The following is a 21,072-nucleotide window of genomic DNA, read 5'->3' on the forward strand; positions in this document are numbered from 1 at the left end:
TTGAACTTTCGACAATATTTCAATGATTCGCTAATATTGTATTTTCAATCATGTGTAATATATTACATTTTATCTATAATATCGCATTCATACCGTACATTGCGTTACTTCATATAGAATCAAATGGCAAACGACCTAGCGCAAAATTTATAAGAAGGACAATATTACTTACTCAGTTGTTAACAATAGCATTGGACGAAGAACAGATCGCAATGTTAATTATTGTGGAAATAAGGACACTCTGCATAGAGGAACCACTTCAGACAATAATTGTCATGAGGAGTAGGCATATTTTGTTGCAAAAAGCTGATTTTTCACATATTACGACTACCTGATACAAATCAAATTAGTAAAATGTTGATACTCCTCGACGGCTGTTCGTCTTTGTCAAATCCATTGAACAAAATGACGAAGGGAGCACACCAAGGAAGTGTTGCTGTGAAGTTCGCGGCGTCTGCGGAAATACTGTCGTCGCGACAAACTTTCCCTCTTCTAACACTTAATAAAAAATAACTATAAAAATAAGGGAAAATATGCAGAGGAAAAAAATTGTACGTAGGCTGCAATTTTCTCAAAGTGAGCATCTATTATGTATCAATTTCATGGGGAGGCGTTAATGACCTCGGTCGATGTCTGTGAATAACTGTAATTTCCATGCATTATAGATTACTTCTATAGACAGACGGAGCGAACAAATTCAAGAGGAAACGATAATAGTGGAAATAATAAATCGTTTATAACTTGGCGAGGTGTAGTCGGATGATTCTTCGAGTTTTCCGCACAGACGTTCTTTAGTAAGCGAAGCGAGATGGACGTGTTCTACAGGCAGTACAACACTTATCGTATACTACTGAGTATCTCAGGACTCTGGCCATATCATAAGTCGATTTACTCAACGATTCACAGAATATCGATTTCTGTCATTATGCTCGCCTATATAGTTTTCGAGGTAACCAGAATACATTATTGTTATGCCTCCAATTTATGTGCATCGCAACGTTGTATTGCGGATCTACTCGTTAGAAATTTGCGAGAAGATGAATATGTTATTGTATTAACGCCATAGAAAGATATTGCGTCCGTCTTGACATAAAGAATTAACAGAATATGTTTTTAGGTTTTATCGCTTTTTAAATCTGGTATTACATTTCGGAATTGCATCCTAACATTATCTACAACCTGTCCAATTATGGTCTTTTTCATGCGATATGTCACTTCCGTAGCAATGTCCCCAGTGGTACGTGATGCTCTAAAGTGAAGTTTATGAAGTTCAACTAAAGAGATTCATATATATTTTTCTATGTGGGTACAGAATGTATATATTTTTGACAATCTACGCATGACAGACACCACGCTGAAAGATGAACTTGAAGTTCAGATACTCATGAAATACATCGACTATTCGACTTACATAATCTCTATTTTCCTATGTAAGAGAACATTTTCTATGTTTGTGGAATTTGTCGCCGCAGTCGCGATTACGTTAATGTCTGAATGTTTCCTTGCGAATATTATGTAAATGTAAAATTGTGAATCTTCGGTTATGTGATTGGCTTCATTAGAGAAATAGTGAATACTGATCCATTTGTACTTAACGATGTTTTCTGCTGGTAATGCTGTTCCTTTAATACGATTATATGGTAGATATATGTTATTTGAAAGAGAAATACGCGAAAATACTTCCGTTTCCGCGGTTGCGAGACTAACACAATTTGCTAGTACAAAAGTATTCGGATGCGAAGATATCACGCTATCATTAAACTATTCCCGTTTTAGGCTTATGTTGCTCGTGGACTATATTGGGAGCGCTGTATGTCTTCACTCCGATAACGTTGGATCTGCTATTGCCCTTGAATGAATCTCGAGGACGTTATTTTTCCTACTTGACAATGTTTTCTCACGACCGCATAGAGTATGTCGATATGGTATGCTTGAATATCCTAGTTGTTTATACAATTGGATCGCTCTGTCTGGCGGGTACGGAACTGATGTTGGCTGTGTTTGCCCACTACGTGTGCGGATTGTTCGAGATAACTAGGTATGAATGAAAATGCTGACTTTTCTCTTTTTGACATGGTCATTGCGTGCAACAGATACCTTACAGCACTTACAACATTACAATGGTCATGATGGTCAGGTAAATATACGATATGCAAAACATTCAAACAATACCATTTAAACGGGGAGCGTGTCTCGTTGCGGTTCGCTAATATTGCTGTCATAGAATTTCAGTAACTTTAATTGCGATTTACCCGGCTCTCACTCTCGCGTAGGATCCTTCTCAGACTTTCCTATTTTACTCGTATGTTCTGTATCCTTCAGATGAAGTTGTTTGTACGTATTCATATGGCGACAATCTATTTTAGTCAATCGCAGCTTTCAATTCAATCGACTGAACAGAAATGGTTATCTGTGTGATCATTTAATTCTTATAAATATATCTCAATACAGTCATTAGTGCGATAATTCGCAGGCTGTTAGCTAATTAGGGTTAATTCAGACGATAGAAAGTGAAATTCTTTGTTAAGTGATATTTGACTAAAAATTTGTGTACATTTTTAGCTATCGATTGCGAAAAACAATTGCGGATTTGTCTTCGTCGAGGCAGATCGACCCGAATTTCAGGGACTTTCGGCACGTCGTGGTCTGTCATAGGAATACGCTACAGTTGGTACATTTGATTATAATGAGTGGTAGATATTATATGATGGTAGATACCTAAGCTGAACCTACTTTGTTTTCCATGCATTTCATGCCGACGTTTCTTGTGGAATTCATTCGCTGGATAAAGTTTCATCAATTACGTATTATCGAAATATCCGATACATTATGTTCTACCATCTGGTATAGCCGTGATTTCTATCTCAGTGATTTTGCATCGAGTAAGTATCCTTTCAGTCCTGCACTTTGTTGCGAAAAACCAAAATCCTCAATGAATGTAATGTGTGAGAGCACATTCTCAAGGTTTTTAGACCTTCTCTGTTCTTTCTCTTATAAATGATTCACCATAAAAGTGAATTTTGAAAATGGATACTATCTTCCATTGGTTATGAATATACATAGATTGTTTATACAAATATCGTTAACGTCGGCCGAATATTTCAGTTCAATTTGTTGCGCATAGAATTCAAATATTTCTAACGAGAGTAAATTGAAATGTGTTCTTTACCATTACTTTTGATAGAGGGATTGAATTTACGGAAAAGACACTCTGATAATTCCGAACAATTGAACAGAATGGGAAAATTGATTCTAATTTATCCTAATGTTTCACAGGTTTCTAAAACGATAACAGACGCGAAAGATGAAAAAGAAATCTTCATCTGTATCTTTCTCCTCATTGGTCATTTAGCTTTCTTGTACATATGTTGCTATTCCGGACAACTTATAATAGATCGCAGTCTGAACGTGTTTAAGGACTCGTAAGCTCAAATTTGACTAAATTTGGTTGTTCTGTTGTTGTGCATTTAATAATTTTCTATTTGTCTAAATGTTTCCATTTATTAAATAAGTAACGCGATTATAATACTAGTGTTTGTTAAGAGATGCAACAATATGCAGGTACAATTCAACGTGGTATTGCATGCCTCTAGAAGCGCAGAAGTTGTTACTCTTTATCATGTTGAGGAGTTCAACGGAAAGAGTGATAAATATTTTCGGATTTTTCGTTGCTTCTCACACCGGTTACTCGAAGGTAATATTTTTAGTCCATTACTGTATAATCGTTATCGTATATCTGTTTGTTGAATGTTATTGCATTTCAGTTGCTGAGTACGTCTTTCTCGTACTTTACTATGATATACTCAAGTCAATAGAATGTTTCCAGCATTATAGATCCTATGTTGTTGACAATAGCGAAATTGTGACTTGAAGTCAAATTTCTGATAGTCAACATGTGTATTCCCCGCTTTAATGAATAAACCTAACGTTTCTTCATTATGCTGTGTAAAATGCATACACTAGAAGTAACTATTATACCATAGTGTGAACTTTAATAATTAGTATGATATTGTTGCATATTAATATATTGTAATATAGACTATATATTACAATATATGGGAAAGAAGAGAGTGACTACTCTCTTCTTTCTTTCAATTTTATATTGAACATGTCATATTTAAATTAGAAACTTAATAGCATCTGTTCCACGATTTTTTGATATATTTGCATAGTAAACATTTCTTGGTCGTTGGTCGTTGGTCGACTACGTTATACAAAGTCTAGCACTCACCACTGCTTACTTTTGTAACCGAATATAAATTTCAATAACTTGGTTTGTATGCAATGGAGCAAACACTATCCAGCGCAACAAACAGTCCCATAATGACAGGTGGCACGTCTTTGAGTGCGAAGTTTGAAGTCGATAGCTCATAAACTTCTATTACGAATATTATGATCTTTTACGAATCGTTGTTATGAATGTATGTATTATGTGTGTCGTACGAAACATTTCAACATATATTATCAACGTAATGGAACTTAACTATCGTAATTACATTGATAAAGTTTTACATAAACCCGAGAATATACATAGAATCTACAAGATTTGCTACCTTTACAATTTCTTTATGTGCAATTTACAATATTAATAAGCCTCGGTATTCAGTGAAACTTATATGTGTGAAGGTGGCCATTCGTACCTTCCTTTCTCCTCATTATCCCAGTTCCCTAATAAATATATGTACGCAGTAAATACCTTGTAACATCTCTATACATCCGCGGACTAGTTTCAAATTTTACCAATCGTAATAGTCGTATTTAATTACGGCACTTCTGAAAGATCACAATTTTGTATACATCACAATATCACTATTGTATTTATTACAGCTACACTATTGTATTTATTACAGCATCTATTCATATACTACTTAAAGTGCAAGTAAATTAAGTTTCGTATCACTTAATAACACTTTTATGTAACTATAAGAATTTGGGGCACCGAGAAACGCTTCACTTTAGAATAAGGATGCGCGCAACTACTTTCGTGTATAGAAGTTTCCTATACTTGTGTCGTTAAAACGGTGTTAAACAATTACAAACGATCAAACGATCTTTCCGTACATGCTTTCTATTCTGTTCTGCACATTCGATACACTTTACCCCACGATGCAACACACACTGACCAGAACTGGCAAAAGAGATGAGGCGGAACACGCGTGCGCGTTTTCAGGAAGAGCGGGGAAAAGCTGAAAATGGTGCGAAAGACCGTCTGTGCACTCTATAATTTACTTAATTCACCGATGTCTCGAAACACGTCCACTCCACTGTTATTATCGCACCCTTCCGAGTCGCCCGCGGAAAACTTTCTCCTTATTTATAAAGACTTCCGGCGGATGGTTGAATTGAATATTTCTGCAGCACCACAAGCATCAAAAATATCTATTAGTTTCTGAGAAGCATGGACTTTCTTGGGAGCAAATATTATAACATTAATCAGCAACTTCTACTGTTGACTGGCTTATGGCCGTACGAAAAATCCAAATTAACGATCATTCTTAACTTCTATATGCTGGCGGTCTTCATAGTTGGTTTGATCATTCAGGTATACTCAATCCTCTTTTAAGACGGTGTGCTGAAAACACAACTTCGATATAACATGGTGGAAAAATTGCGATAACCCTCCTATAACACGATATCCTTGTAACATGGTTTCGATTACGACACGAATTAAGCGTGCTATAGAAGGATGGCCTGTATTTCCTTTAATCTTGCAATTCTTTGTGCTTGTTACTGTGGGTTTTCCGGCGGTTTCTGTTGCAAGTTCGATCTATCATGAAATATTTTCGCGAGCCAGTGTAGGTGTTATTCAACTATAAACAGGTAACAAACAATTGCAGCTAACGAATATTTTCACCTCGGTGTACAATATTGACGACTTCATTTCCTATTCTGCCTACGTGATAATAACAACAATGTACATAATAAAATACTGCACGTTTTGCTGTCAGAGCAAAAAAGTGAGTTCTATATACTAACGTGTGATCGTTTGTAGACAATGTAGTGAAATAAGGATTTTTGTTTCCAAATGCAGATGAAGACATTGTTTGAACTCGTCAAACATGATTGGAACGATATTCAACACAACGAGAACGAATTGGATATGTTACGGAGTCGCACGTCTACTGGAAAGCTCATTACGATAGTTGCCACAAGTAAATTTATTTTACGAATGGAGAACTGTCAAAATTTAAAACACTCGAAAATCAGTAATTTATTCGCTTCCATTGTTATTTATCCACGATCTTTTGTTATATGATTTCTGCACTTTTTCAACGTATTAATGAACAATTTTTAACCCAGCTAAGCCTATCACCCCACAAAAAGGATGGCCGTACAATAATTTTCATATTTATTTGGCAATTCCTAGCAGCGTTGTTTCTATTTAACGTTATTCTTCTATTTGAATAGTTCTTCATCATCAACAGAAAGTATCATTTAAAGCCACTTAGAATATCTGTGTTAATTTCGAAACAATGTGATGTGTTCTATATATAAATATTTTTCCACTTTCTGCATGCTTATTTTTAAATTACAATATATTACTCTTAAGCTGAAGTCAGCCGATGACTAGTTATTTTAATGATTCTGAACAATTTAGTATTTATGTTATGGTCATCTTCATAATTTCAGTAATAATTGTCATGACTTCGATTCTGTTTGCCGTATCTCAATTGCTGCCAGTCATTATCGATATCATGATACCTGTAAACGAATCTCGATCATACGAATTATTATCATACGACATAACAACTCGTCTTATTTTGCATTATTTTCTTTGATTATTGTTAATATTTTGGGAGCAATAGTGATGACAACCACTGAAACGACTTACATGATACTCTGTCAACACCTTGTTGGGATGTTTACAATTGCAGGGTAAGAAATATTAGCTATGATTTCTTCATTCTGCCTATATTAATTATAACATTAGTACTAATGACTTTTAATTGTAATTGAATATTTTACATTTTGTAATTATAACATTTAGCAAATTTTTAAAAGTATTTTTTACTATTTCTTACTCGAATTTGATTTAAAAAAAAATATATATATATATTATCATTCTTTTAACTTGTAATATTCATTAAGATATTTTTCATATTTCAGTAATAAAATTGAGCATGCGTTAGATTGTGACAAATATCAAATGTCTCCCATACGTAAAAACATCGTGATTTTCTTAAGAATTGTAAACGCTGTGAACACACACAAGCGATGTCTCACGTTAGTATCTATAATTTTTAATCGTTGAATGATATTTATACGTATTAGCAGGTATAAAACTGCATTGATAAATAGGCGATATATTCAGTATGAAGAAGAACGATTGTTTATTTCATAGTTACCGTTACGTGAGCTAAGTGTAAGAGATAATTATGGCAATTGCATAAAATTATTATAACTATAAACATTTCACGAAATAAATATTTCTATTCTAAAATTTCTAATCACCATGAAGCAAAAGATGCGCCGTTAGAATATAACTACACATTCCTATAGAACTGTAGATTGCCAACTGAAGAACCCATTTATTTTCTTACATGTAGTAAAATATCATGTCCCTTGATTTGATTCCTTTAAAATACTTCTACAGTAGTATTAAATATTTTCTTCCAACTATACGAGGAGTAAAGAAAATATTTCAAACGTGTTTGCATTAAAAGAATAAAGAAGAAGAAAATATAAATACATTGTGTATGTTGCTTCAAAATATATAGAGTATATATGATTTTTTATGTTGTTAAAGGTTTTTTAAAGGCTTAACGAACACTTTCTTGATGACTTACACAATTATGCTTTTTCTCGGCATGATTTCTCTTATTGTTCATCTCATTTACGTGAGTAACTGTTGGTCTTCATAAAAAATGAAGATGAGTATTAGAAAACACTTGGAGGGAAGGAATGGATAGAGTCAATTAAGTAGTAAATCTCCAAAACGACAATCGAATTAGTTTGTTTCAATAACAGGTGTACGAACTGATATTTCTGGCGTTTAATATAAAGAAAGCTCTGTTAATGTCATTAGTAATTATCCTTCATTTCGGCATATTGTACTTTTGTAACCTCACCTCACAAAATGTTCGAGATCACCATGCTGCTATTTTCTTTTATGCGTGAGTACTTCACTTTTCTGGTTTTTACTTACAATACAAATTATTTGTATTTTCACGTGTTGTGATTTGCATGTTTACAAGATTTTCTTTAAGTTATTTAACAAAGAGAAAGGTGATGATATAATAAGAAAAAAAATCTAAAAATAAAATACGTGACAGAAATATTTTGATTTAATTACAAGTAAAGAAATTTAAATAAGTAATTTTTTAGTTTCCTAAGAGTGTCAGAATTGTCATAACTGTAAAGTGATAGTTCTAATAACGAATTGGAATAAACATTAAGTGACGTCTTACGCGAATTCTTACGAAAGATTTTACTAACTTTATATAGAATTACAGATTGTGTTTCGCATATTTACAGATACAGCGCGAAATGGTATGAAGCTCCCGTGTGGATACAAAAACTATATCTTTTCTTGATGATAGAAACTACAATCGACATAAAAATAATTCTTGGTTTCTATACCCCATCGGTAGAAGGTTTCTACAGGGTATCTAGAATTTGTTAAATTTTATATCTATTTTTACTGTCATTAACTTTGGGTAATTTTACATTCCTCATTAAGATCGACAACTCTTTTTCTAGCTTGTAAATTTAAGCGTCAATTATCTTATGGTGTTTCATTCCATGCAAATAACGAAATAAGAAATTTCTATATTAGTCGACGAGTTCACAAATTTAATTGAATAAACAATATTTCAATTATTAAACTGCAACTTATATTCTTCCTTTTTCTAATGCGTAACACGAAAAAGAATTCTTTAATTTCAATTTCATAGTAATATTTTATGCGAGTATAAAAACAGCATCTCTTCCCTTTTGTTTGAGTAAGGTCAAGACCCTCGTTTATGAAACGTTTATTTTTTCACGAGAGTCCTTGTATCGATTTTCCTTTGCATACCGTACTTTCCCCTTAACACACATTCGCACCCCTTCACGACAAATCGATATCTTCTGACACACAAAAGGAACTTTTCTCTAAGGAATACTCATCCTCCTATCCTTCCTCTTCTTTTATCGAATTAAATCACTGAATAATATTATTTAACATATTTTGATATATTTCTTTTCCTATAATACAACGAGTACTATGATACAAGAAGATAATTCTGTAAAATAATTCTTTCGCACAAACTCCACGATTATAAAGATCAGTGGCAGATTTAACACTAACAATTACTTTTTATTCAACTATGTTTGATTATGCATATTTATATTTTTGGGGATATATCTAAAGATAATGGAATCTAGGCAGAGAATTATTTTATCTACTAAATTTTATAAATGAAATACATAAAAATCCGCAGTTTACTTTCTCTAATAATTCTGTTGCATTGGAATTAGACACTTCAAACGAGGTTCTTTCACCTTCAACTAATCGTATAAAATCTGCATCTGATTTTCCTCCTTAGAAACACGATTTACAATTCTGCAACAACTTGTGCTCAATACTACCGCTCAAATTTCACTATGATCCTATCAAAAATCAACTGTCTCGTCTGACAATCGATTTCTCAAAATCTGAAAACATTTGACATACCGTAGAAAAAGGTTCTAACGCACTGAACACACTAAAGTTTTCTATGATAAATGTCGAAATATTTTCGCGAATCACTGTGCACAGGTAAGTGTACAACAAACAACGAGCAAAGGTAGTTGAAAAATATAAAGAATTTGCATTTGTGTGAATTTCAGAAAATAGGAAGTGATGTCGAGACACTTGGCGCGACAGTAATTATAGTTTCACCCCTAGATATATTTCTTTTATCTTCGGTTGAATTTCTTTTTTCACCCTCGCTACCGATGCAACTATCGATCCTTGCAAATTGCCCCTGCTGTCAATCATTTTTGCCACTTCTCTCGATATTTTCCCCTCTTCTCTCTTGATATTTTACCTTCTCCTTCTCCGTATCTTGCCATAAGTTCAGAAAGGGGGGATTGTATACCTGGCAACCGATGAATCGAAACACACTCGTGCTTCAGACTTCGTAGGAGGATGACGTACGTCAGGAGATCCGACTACTCGTTCATGAAGAAGCTTCTGCTGGTTTTAGGACTCTGGCCAACTCCAAATTCGAAGTTTCGTCTATTTCGAATCACTTTCTTTTATACGGTTTACATCGGTTATCTACTGCTCGAGGTAATCTTAATAATAACTCTTACATCTTTTACACTACTGGTTTACACGTTCACACGACGCAGATTTTACGTTGTACACTTTACAACTTTATTGCGTATACTGTTCATTCAAGTGATTCGATGTAACAAGCTATAATGTTATTATAATTATATTATGATTCTATTACTATTCGATTTTATGTCGTTGTTATCTGCTCATTTACGTTGGACGAAATTTGTTGATTCTCTTATTTTATTAATAGTGACGGTAATCAGCAGTGATCATCGCAGGAAAGTGTTTGAATAAACTTTCGCGAAAATTATGTTGTTCTATTTCATTTTGTAGTAACACATTGCATATATATTGCAAAAGTGTCACGACTCAAAATAACTTTGTCCTGTGTTGGAAGAACGTCAGAAGAAGGGAGATTCGACGAAAACGAGACCAATTTGTGTTGCGAGTCAATGTATCGTTCGGCGAATTTCATTGAACCATGCGAAAGCATTTGATGTGAAAGTGTTCGAAGAATATGTGAATATATAAAAGATCGAATTTGTAATGACGGTAAATTTATCGTGGACGAGAAACACTACTCGAGCTTCCAGTGGAAATTTTTCACGTCGGTGCGAACAGACGCGTAAAACACTGAAATTGCTGTAATATCGTGAATCCATTTCCGAATATATAATTACGTTTCCATAAACGTCGAAATTAATTTTGTGAAAAGTGTCTGCATATTTCTGGCAGTTGAAAATAGATTGAAATCTGAATTACTTGGTAATCTGTTAGGATTAATAGTTTTAAAGCTACAGCGGGGGGGGGCCGAATTGATATTTAATTAAATTCGTCAGTTGTGTCTTTAATTATGGAATAGTAATTCTACGTTACACCGATGTAATCCACGAGAGTGCTATATCGCGTATTGATCTGAAATATTCACTTAAATGGAACAGTGTACTTCTTCAAGCATCGCATACGAAAATTATAATTTTCTCAAGCACGCGTATATTTTTAGACAACATGGTTTTATACGTTTGAGTGCGACATCCATTGCGCGGCGAATGTTCTGTCCATTTTCGTACAGAATCTGATGATAGTTTCCAAATACTTCTTTCATCATAGACATATGGCTGCCGTAAGTTTCCGTTTGCAACGTTAAATTTGTTATTTTGCAAATTTACAATTTTTATTATTATTTTGCTTTTAACAATTACCATTCAACATTAATAAAAATTAACATTCACTATCGTATTGTTAGGTACATACTTTGTACACAGCGATCGAATTCGACTGGAAATCCTTGAAAAACGATAAACCGAGCATCGAAATTCTTCGGAAATATGCAGAGTTCGTGCATACTATATTGATATCGCTGATGAGTATGAAGTTCATACCAAAACAAAGATTTTCATTTCTTGTATCAATTTTGCGGTGTATAAATATGTATGAATTTCAGTTGCCATATGTTCCACTAGCACTGTCGCGATTTTCATGTATCAGACACTGCCTGTTCTTCAAATGCCGGAAGAAAATTATACTAGATTCTGGCAACGACCGTTTGCTTTGAAAGCATTAGGAAAAGCTATAAGTTCTCCTACTCTCTATCTGATCTCCTTGAATGTATTGCTGAATACTATAATCTTGACAGCTTTGGAAATAAGTTTTATGGTTTTGTCAGAACACATATGTGGATTGTTCAAAATTACAAGGTAAAAATAAAATTAATCAGTAGATGTATGTAAATCTGTTTTATACTATTACCTCACTATACTATAATGTTCACGTTACGAGTAATTGTTTACATTTTATATATTACATTATATATATGTACATTTTATTTCATATCTATATTTTATTATGTGAAGGATTTTCAGTGGGATTATGTATGTATGTTGGACATAAAATAATTAAGTCGATTGAATGTTTTTCAGCATTTTCTATGAATAATATCAAAAATTAAAACACTATATGTACACTGCACATACCGAGTACTATTTACAATACGGTTTAATTTGTAAACTGGATATATTTTATATTAACGATAATGATCATTAATAGAATAAGACAATTGGAATTATAAAGACTGCTATTAAACTTCTAACCATGCACGAAGGAATCATTAACAGCTTGGTGGGAATTTTAAATCCAATTGTATAATTTTAATTCTTCCCAACGGAACTGAATCTTTTACAGAATTTCACATAATTTTTTTTTTTTAACTAATTTAGGATATTTTTTAATTCTTTAGAATTTATTTAAAATATCAAGTAATATTTGCAACAAGTGGTAATCCTGGGAAAAAATAATTTTCGCCGTAGGCATGTAATTATAAAATTAATTAATTGTAAAATTATAAAAAAACTGTTAACAATTTTTGTGTCACTTTGATATTTTTAATGTAGCATTATGTTATAAGTATACAGTTATAGCATTACTAAGCAACTTGATAAAGGAAAATCACTGAGTGATATCAATGTTTATGAATACTCCACTTCGGTTTAGCTATCACTTGAGGTACGCTGCCAACGAATATATTAAGGAAATTTCTGGATGCGAGAAAAATAGTGACATTTACACGAAGATAATATTGGCCGTGCGTGTTCACATAAAAGCGATAAAGTTAGTAGATACCTACGATAATTTCTTATTATATCTACCACGAATTGGATCTAGCCTATTTTAAATCTTTTAAGATATATGCGGGTCATATGGGACATATTTGAGATACATTACGTCATTATATTGTATTTTGGTATCATTGGAGCAACCATGGTGTTTGTGAGCGTGAGTAACATTGAATGTTTATGTCAACGACATGAATATTAATTTTTTCATTGCGTGTTAATAATTATTTGGTTTATATAGAAATATATAAGTGGAGTCTTTCTCTCTCTTTCTCTCTCGTTCTCTGTCTCTCTCTCTCTCTCACTCTCGCTCTCTCTCTCTCTCTCTCTCTCTCTAAATATATCAATCGAATTTATGAAAATGAATTCCATTTTGCAATTGAGAATGCCATTGCTACATACACCACGTACGATGTCAAAAAACAAATTTTTGAAAATTGATTTTCAGAACTTGAATATTTCACAAAGTAAGTAGTATATTTAAGAGGATAATAATTATCGTATGCCTATAATCTTTACATTATTTCTAATATTATCCTCCTTTAAAAAAGAAAAATGCTTTCTTATTTTTCATTAATCATAAATAAGATGGAAGATACTGTAAGTAATTTGGAAGTTCAAATAATGAAATTTACAAAATTATTGAATTAGTTCTATCAATCGGTGCAAACGAACGACGAGGGACGAATATTAGTGATAATGCTCATCCTTTTGTTATCTTTTATTTGTTACGGTACATTAACAATGTACTTTGGCCAAAGACTAATCGATCACAGTTTAGGTGTCTTTTACGACGCGTAAGTATTCCAATTATCGGATCAGAATATTATTAACCTTATTTCAATAATAGTAATAACGATAATTATATTGTGCATATTTATACAAATTCATACTTTTTTGGAGATGACTAAGGCAAAAGAAATTAGAAAAAGAAAAAATTGTCTAGCGTTTCTTATTTACTTATTTAAGAAAATATTTCTCTTTTATGAAAAAAAGGATATATATAGAAAAATGACATGAATTCTCGTATAAATTTTAGATACAATTCTCATTGGTACAAAATCCCTGTGAAAGCTCAAAAATTGTATTTAATGGTACTCACGCGAAGTGTAAGGGGCTGCTCGTATTCCACGGGCAAACTCTTCGTTTCGTCGTTACAGGGTCTAACCGCGGTAACACGATTTGCTTCTGTCACAGTATAGTCCAATCAATGGAGCTATTGGAATGAATTTGATCTAATCTACCGGAAATTTCTGCATAAATCGCTGTCAAATATTATGGAAAATCAGTAGTTGCGCTTCCTGGAAATTTTCTGCTAAGTTCGATGGAAGTTCGGTGTAGCAAACATGACCACCTTCTCGATACGTTTCTTAAAATATGTCTTCTAGATACGCGTTTTTGTCGTCTCTAGCTGTTCTTTTTTTTTTAATATGTACGTTGCAAAATAGTAAGAAACACAGCATGTGTATTATCACGCGCCCGAAATTCATCCTTTGATAAACAAATCAACCTTCATTCATGATAATCTGGATTTGGGATCATCAGTCTAAGTATAATATGTGTGCAAAATCAGATCAGCCTATTGCGTCTCACACAATCAGCTTGTTAATTACGACAGGTTATAACAGTTTTCTATCCTGTGACAGCTAAATGAAAGTTTTGCCACTAGACCCAAATTTGTTACGTACACTTTGCCATGCCAGCTATTACGAGCAATCAAAAAAATATCGACGTCTTAATTTTTGCAACTTCCAGTATTTTCTAAAATTTCCGCGATATAATTAAATTCAAAATTTTCGTAGTTTTCAACATTTAAGAGAAATTTTGCATGCATGGTGGGAAACCCGGTGAATTAATGCTATGAAACATTGAACGTTGAAATCCGATGAAAAAGTACCGAGTTAATAAGCTCCAAACTCGAAAGCTGGTTACTGTAAAAAATATACTGTACATCGTGTAGAAAATTGAAAGGTATATTCTGACAAGGAGCCCCTAGTATTTCTTCCACTCTAAATTTAGACTGAGAATCCAAATTCAGATTATCATAAACAAAGGTTGATATGTCCTATGACTTTCGGGCACGCACAAATACACATGCTCTTTCTTCGTTTTTTTACTATTTTGCAACGTACCAATTATTTTTACGAAATGAACAGAAAATATATGACTTTTTGTATAGAAATGCGTTCTTAGGGGAAATATTTAAAGAAACGTGTCAAGAACGTATAGCAAGTCGTATTTGCTATATCGAATTTCCACGAACTTAGCACAAACTTCTCAGGAAGCACAACCCCAAGTATTCATTTAATTATGACATTTGGCAGTGATTTATATAAAAGCTCTCGTTATATCAAATCAAATCCATCCTAATAGCTCTATTGATTGAACTAGTGTCAGAGTATAAATGCAGAAAGTAGATCTTTGTAAAATTTTTTTCTCACATTACAGGTCACAAACACAACGTTTTCGTATGTTAGGTTCTTCTATTCCCTAAAGAACTAACGTTCTTAAAAAAGCTGATAAAAGATGGAACGGGACATAAATGATGTTTGCCCTAATAACGTTGACATTTAACAGCCTGTTACGTATTATTGATGTTGTTTGCACAATATGTGAAATTATTCTCGACATATTATTGTTTATAACTGTATTTTTGGAAATTAAAAAAGTTGTTGTAAATTTTCTTTTATATTTTTCCCCTTCTTTATGGATTTTAAAATATCTCTACGGTATTAGGTTGTATTTATTAATTATAGGAATAATAGATATTTACTTACGCTCGTGAATATCCGTGAACAATTCCATTTAGACTCATCCAATTATGGGTAAACAAACAGATGATCTCTTCGAACTAATTAGAAGTGTTTCCACAAACGGTGGAAAATATGGATTTTTGAAGGACATCTAAACAAATCTGCGAATAAACATCATATTAATCATTTGAAAAGTTATTTTGCCAGAAACGGAGGTAACACAATATTCTATTAAATACTTTGTAAATCGTTAGAAATACTGTATTTATATGTACATATACAAATATCATGTAATAGTTATCTATTAATTTAATGCACAAATTTTATGTTATGCACAAAATCGATTTCATCCAATTTAATTAATGAAGATACATATGGAACTATTTATACTCCGTGATAGTGGTCGAAATTCTTATCCACTATGTCAGGAAGGCATATTGATTTTTCATTCCCCTGTCATAGTTCTCCCATAAGGCACATTTTTAACTCTTTAAAATAGATCAGTAGATACAAACAACGCTTCGCGTTTCTACATTATATGGCACTGTCCAATGTCAAACGATCACACCATGGTTCGTAAATCTTAATTTTCCATTAGTCTGAGAAAATTGGACTTGTACGAAATCTTTCGTAAAATCCACATTTTCTAGCTACGTTAATTGCATTGACACTTTTAAGATGAACTTCTCTTTCAATATACTCACCGCTGTCAATGCATGCTGTACATCGCGTCGGTACAATTATTTAAGCAATACTATGGACAGAACTATTTTATTTTTATTTTTGTGCTTTTCCAGCATTGGCAGACAGATATCAACGTGCCTTCTAAAAATGTCAAGCGATGCGGGCAGTTATTAATGATTTTGTCAATTATTGTAACCAAAAGTACACTTGCCTTTTATTGCAACCTGTTGCATTCGCGTCGAAATTTCTAAAACATTAACGTGGCTTAACGTTCTATTAGTTTGATTATCAGCCATGGATTCTCAGCTATGTCCTCTTCGAGAACAGACTCGTACACACAAGCTCTATGCATCACTGGTGAGGATAGGGAACAACTTGTTGCACAGTGAATCAGGAATGGGCAAGTATAGCGCAGTGGGGATGATCATGCGTGAAACAGACCCATACGGAAGGGAAATTGACGTCATTAAATCTCCTTCGTTTTGTTTACTAGTTGCATTAAGTTACATTAAGGTTCGTTAACTTTTCAAACGCATCGAGCAAAAAAAATGTTGCCGAGTTAATACACGAGATAGAGAGGGGATAGGAGAAACTTGTTGCAAATCCACTGTCATAGACGAGTTTTAGCCTTGCTGCAACGATGGACGATCCGCAAAATCCCCGCTACAGACTCAGTAAGATTTTCTTATCGGTGGTCGGACTCTGGCCGTACGATAATTCGTGACTAACGAAAATGAAAAGAGTTTTTGGCGCGGTGATGATGGTCTCATCTATAACGTGTCCAGTATGTGTCTTTATTTTATTAATTTAGATACACAGATTAGACATTTCCTTTTTTAAGATTCAAGGTTCCTTTTAATTCAACAACTTCGAATTTATAGATAAAGGGCATCGCAGAAATCCTTCGAGACAACTGGCGACCTTTAAAAGTAGCGAGAATGGACGACAAATAGTTTTTAAATACGCGGAGAAGGAAAAACTCCTGTGTATAATATTGACATGTAAGAAATTCTGTTTCGAGTTTTCAACGAAACACTTCTTTATCTCTTTTATATTTTTGTCCTTCTTTCTTGGTACCTTTTTAATAATAGAATTATTTATACGAGCCACGTATTGCCGTGATATTGTTTCTTTCCTTGCTTTTCCTTTCATTATTTTGCAAAATAACGTTGAGTTATTGGTTGTTGAATAGTCTTGAGTATATTGACTAAATTTGTGTATTACTGTCCATTAATAATCTATTATTCCATCTATCCTAAATATCGTGTAAAATGTATTGTGAAAAATCGCAGAGTAACTGCAAATATTGTCTCGTTCAAAAATCATCCTTTTGAAATAATAATATGTACATATACTTGCCTATAAATAGAAATTTTCATTTAATTCATTGAAGTCAGCAATTTCATATCGTTACAGTTATGGTTTACTTATCGGAATGCCGCTAGCTATTTCCTGCGTATAATAAAACCTCCGGGTATGGATATTTGCAAATCGTCTGCAAATTTCTATATAACTACAAAGTATATTACCGCCAATAAAATATACTCTGACATTACATCGTTCGAGGCAATTTTCTTTTTTTAGGAACAACGACCACATTATGATCACGTGGTCGCGCTGTTTGAGGTGGTTCGGTAAAAAATAATAGTAGTAATTCATTTTATTATCTTAATTTCATTGCAGTATGCACAAAAGACAGAGACGTAACATTCTCTTTTTTTATGTTAACTTACGTTATGCATTAAACGAGCGTCATGTAAAAATGTGATTATTTTATTTGTTTCAGGTAAGTAACGTTGATCGTCTTAGAAGAGAGAATAAATTACCCGTTGAACGAAACCTAAAGCAACCTAAAGGTATCGTGAACATGTATTATTTCCTCTGCTAACGAATGTTATAAAATATCTAAGATATTGGGTCGGCAACTAATTTTGTCAATACCACCTAATGACAAAATCCGCAACCACTTAGTTGCCAACCCAATAATACATAGAGAAAAATACGATAAAATTAAGAAAAAATTAGTAACATTAATAATTGACGCAGTGTGTAATACATATATCGTCGACTATAGGCTAAAATATTTATTTGGTATATTTATTGAAAAATTCTACTTATTTAGTAGAAAACCGAATGAAGATGAAATAAAATATGTTTTCAAAATGATAACATAGAACATATTTTTGGGTATAACTCGAAAATTAAAGCTCACCATCCTATATATGTATAGGAGAATGTTGTCCAAAATGATGATCTTGACAATATAATGCAAGCGCATCAAAATCGATGAAAAGGTAACTATTTGGCATCTTAAACGAAAAGCAAATATACCTTCGTATATATATTTCATAGTAACGATATATTAAGTATTGCAAAAATACTCACGTTCGTGGTGCATTAGCACGAAATAGTCATAGTAATCACATGATTTCCACAGTTGTATGGGAGCGACAGTTTTATTTTGACACTATTGCACCGATCGTATACGCGTCACTTCTTACGTGTTGGCTGAAAATTACTGGCTAACCGCGAAATATTAATTTGACAATTTTTTTTCACTTTTGGTCTTTTCTTATCCTATTTGCGTGAAATTCATTGGCTAAATTTAATCCCACTCCATATTACATATTTAGTTAACTTATCATCTTACAAAGTAAATGAAAATTAATTGCACATGGTAACAAATTTGTTTCTATTACAACTTGCATCTCTACTAAAGTGCTAGAACGTTATACTCTCGCTGAAAATCTATGTGTACCCTCCCAGTTCTTCTCGTCGAATGAAGAAGAAACATCCCCTTCCTTGTCAGCGGCACCAGCATTTCTTCCCTGCAAAAGAAAAATAAAAAATAAAGACCATGAATATCGAGATATACGTGAAAAATTTAGTGGGGAAACGCTGTAGGACGTATTAAAGCATAATTTATTCATACTAAGACGCGAGGAACTGAGACAATTCTCCTCTGATATTACTTACCCTTTGTTTATCGATCGTACTTAAATTACGGTGTCCGTCAATCATTCCCACCCCTTTGTGAGGGAGAATTATCGAAGAAATTATAGCGAGAGAATACTGACAATTTTCAACTTAAAAATAAACAGAGGGGAGAGAACGCGTAGGATGGTAACTTCAGAGTTAAATGTACTTGAACCGTCGCAGACGGACGATATCAAGAAAGGTTATTATAGATATAGTACGATTCATTTACTTATAACTGGACTGTGGCCGTACAAACATACAAAATTCACCAGAGTGCATAGAATCATTTGCGCCAGTGGTTTTTTCAATAATTGTATTTTGCAGGTATGGACTATATAATTTTCGCTATATAAATCTCGCTGCGGTTACCTCGTAATCGCATTAAACCTTGAAAATAGGATACACTTTCTAATTTGCATTTGTTTCCAGCTGCTAATCTATATTAATACCAGTTTTACATCGTCATTGTTTTCGCATGATCTGCTTGACGTAGTCATATCGTTGAGTTTTTGTTTCTTATATAGCACGTTATGGCACAAGCAAGATATCGTAAGTTTCTAAATCTTAATTAAACTCTTCTGCATATGATAGCGTATATAAATGCTATAGTTGTAACTTGTAACCTTTCGAGTGATACTTGAATATTAGATGTGTATAAAAGAAACATCATTTTTCTCAAGTATTTCGAAATATTTTCCGATATTAGTTATCTTCTATAAACATATGTCGAATAAATAGGATTGAAAAATAATTTTGTAATTCTGTCTTTAATAAATTAATCCTCGAACAGATTAACTATTTTTTAATTCTGTCTTTAATAAATTAATCCTCGAAGAGATTAACTATGAATATCATACTAGCTTTGGTGTCATCCAACTGTAATTATCTAGAAATTTATCGTACACGCAGATTAAGAAGATTATAGACATCGCGCAACAGGATTGGAGGACTGTACGAAATTTAGAAGAATTTAATATATTAACAAAACATGCAAAAGAAGGGATTCGCCGTTCGGGATATTTTTGTCGTAAGAAACGATTATCATAATTCCGTGGATTTCACTAATTTACTATAGTATTATATGGAAGTAATATTTTCCAGTTTTTATGTACTCAACGATGATGATTGGAACGGTTTTTTATGCTATTAATTTTACCGAATTATTAATCGTACCAGATTTGCATTCGTTACCAATTTGGATGCAAGCCATCGTCAATCAAGAATGTTTACGCTATATTTCCTACTGCATTTTCTGCACTGTAATGTTTCTAGCAAATGCAACATCTATAGCAGCGGAAAGTGTTAGCACTATGACATTTCAACACCTGCGTAGTCTTTTTGAAATTGCTAGGTAATCTAATGGTGGGATTCTTTGAGTTAGAAGAAGATACATAATATTTATTATAGGAATCAAAAAAATTAAAAATTATCAAGAATTTGATAGATTATCACGATGAAAGATATCAGAGCATTTGATTGATAAATATTCAAACATCAATTTTGTACAACAATTAATTACACACCGTGAAGATCAATTTCACGTAGTAAAAAAGTAATTTTTCTAAAAATTACGCAATGCTTCAATTTAGACTAATTTTATAATTTACAGTAATCGTATAAAAGAAGCATTTATCTACAACTCTTTGCACGATTCTACCTCCAGCAAAACTTTCAAGATGACAGAGAGTTTAAAAAGTTCGATACACTTACATGTGAAGTGTATAAAGTAGGTATCGAAGCAGTTGCACTATTGTACTGTTATATCGATTTTTTATTCCATAATATTTGCATTTATATA

The 21,072-nt window shown here is 33.0% G+C and overlaps 3 protein-coding genes across 5 annotated transcripts; all 3 read left to right on the forward strand.

The window, feature by feature from the left end:
* The first annotated feature begins 574 nt into the window (after nt 1-574).
* LOC117164869 (uncharacterized) lies at nt 575-3,815 on the forward strand. Its single transcript, XM_033348277.2, has 8 exons — nt 575-949; nt 1,118-1,237; nt 1,313-1,430; nt 1,777-2,038; nt 2,563-2,693; nt 3,185-3,422; nt 3,562-3,694; nt 3,765-3,815. Exons 1-8 carry the CDS (start codon nt 809-811, stop codon nt 3,813-3,815), a joined length of 1,194 nt encoding a protein of 397 aa, XP_033204168.2. The 5' UTR covers nt 575-808.
* Nucleotides 3,816-10,043: 6,228 nt separating this feature from the next.
* On the forward strand, nt 10,044-15,496 carry LOC117164870 (uncharacterized). Of its 3 annotated transcripts, XR_013059095.1 has the most exons (8): nt 10,044-10,255; nt 11,250-11,369; nt 11,493-11,613; nt 11,691-11,943; nt 12,737-12,853; nt 12,928-13,655; nt 13,898-14,030; nt 15,307-15,496. XR_013059095.1 is itself a non-coding variant. In XM_076621098.1 (6 exons), exons 1-6 carry the CDS (start codon nt 10,112-10,114, stop codon nt 13,058-13,060), a joined length of 888 nt encoding a protein of 295 aa, XP_076477213.1. In that variant the 5' UTR covers nt 10,044-10,111; the 3' UTR covers nt 13,061-13,819. The 3 variants fall into 3 exon arrangements, 1 of the variants encoding a protein (XP_076477213.1); XR_013059096.1 differs by lacking the exon at nt 15,307-15,496 and having other exon boundaries at nt 13,898-14,178; XM_076621098.1 differs by lacking the exons at nt 13,898-14,030; nt 15,307-15,496 and having other exon boundaries at nt 12,928-13,819.
* A 2,591-nt stretch (nt 15,497-18,087) lies between these two features.
* On the forward strand, nt 18,088-21,018 carry LOC143303086 (uncharacterized). Its single transcript, XM_076621100.1, has 5 exons — nt 18,088-19,598; nt 19,704-19,823; nt 20,184-20,301; nt 20,376-20,625; nt 20,884-21,018. Exons 1-5 carry the CDS (start codon nt 19,416-19,418, stop codon nt 21,002-21,004), a joined length of 792 nt encoding a protein of 263 aa, XP_076477215.1. The 5' UTR covers nt 18,088-19,415; the 3' UTR covers nt 21,005-21,018.
* The last annotated feature ends 54 nt before the right edge of the window (nt 21,019-21,072 follow it).

Source organism: Bombus vancouverensis, chromosome 8 (genome assembly GCF_051014615.1).
Source record: "Bombus vancouverensis nearcticus chromosome 8, iyBomVanc1_principal, whole genome shotgun sequence".
NCBI lineage: Eukaryota > Metazoa > Arthropoda > Insecta > Hymenoptera > Apidae > Bombus > Bombus vancouverensis.

Excerpts from the sequence above, each read along its gene's own strand:
- LOC117164869 (XM_033348277.2), top strand. The coding sequence starts at position 809 with ATGGACGTGTTCTACAGGCAGTACAACACTTATCGTATACTACTGAGT. Across the intron at positions 2,039-2,562 it reads GGATTGTTCGAGATAACTAG|CTATCGATTGCGAAAAACAA; the intron begins GTATGAATGAAA and ends GTACATTTTTAG. Across the intron at positions 2,694-3,184 it reads ACATTTGATTATAATGAGTG|AGGGATTGAATTTACGGAAA; the intron begins GTAGATATTATA and ends TACTTTTGATAG.
- LOC117164870 (XM_076621098.1), top strand. The coding sequence starts at position 10,112 with ATGACGTACGTCAGGAGATCCGACTACTCGTTCATGAAGAAGCTTCTG. Across the intron at positions 10,256-11,249 it reads TCGGTTATCTACTGCTCGAG|ACAACATGGTTTTATACGTT; the intron begins GTAATCTTAATA and ends GTATATTTTTAG. Across the intron at positions 11,370-11,492 it reads ATCATAGACATATGGCTGCC|GTACATACTTTGTACACAGC; the intron begins GTAAGTTTCCGT and ends TCGTATTGTTAG.
- LOC143303086 (XM_076621100.1), top strand. The coding sequence starts at position 19,416 with ATGGTAACTTCAGAGTTAAATGTACTTGAACCGTCGCAGACGGACGAT. Across the intron at positions 19,599-19,703 it reads TCAATAATTGTATTTTGCAG|CTGCTAATCTATATTAATAC; the intron begins GTATGGACTATA and ends ATTTGTTTCCAG. Across the intron at positions 20,626-20,883 it reads AGTCTTTTTGAAATTGCTAG|TAATCGTATAAAAGAAGCAT; the intron begins GTAATCTAATGG and ends TATAATTTACAG.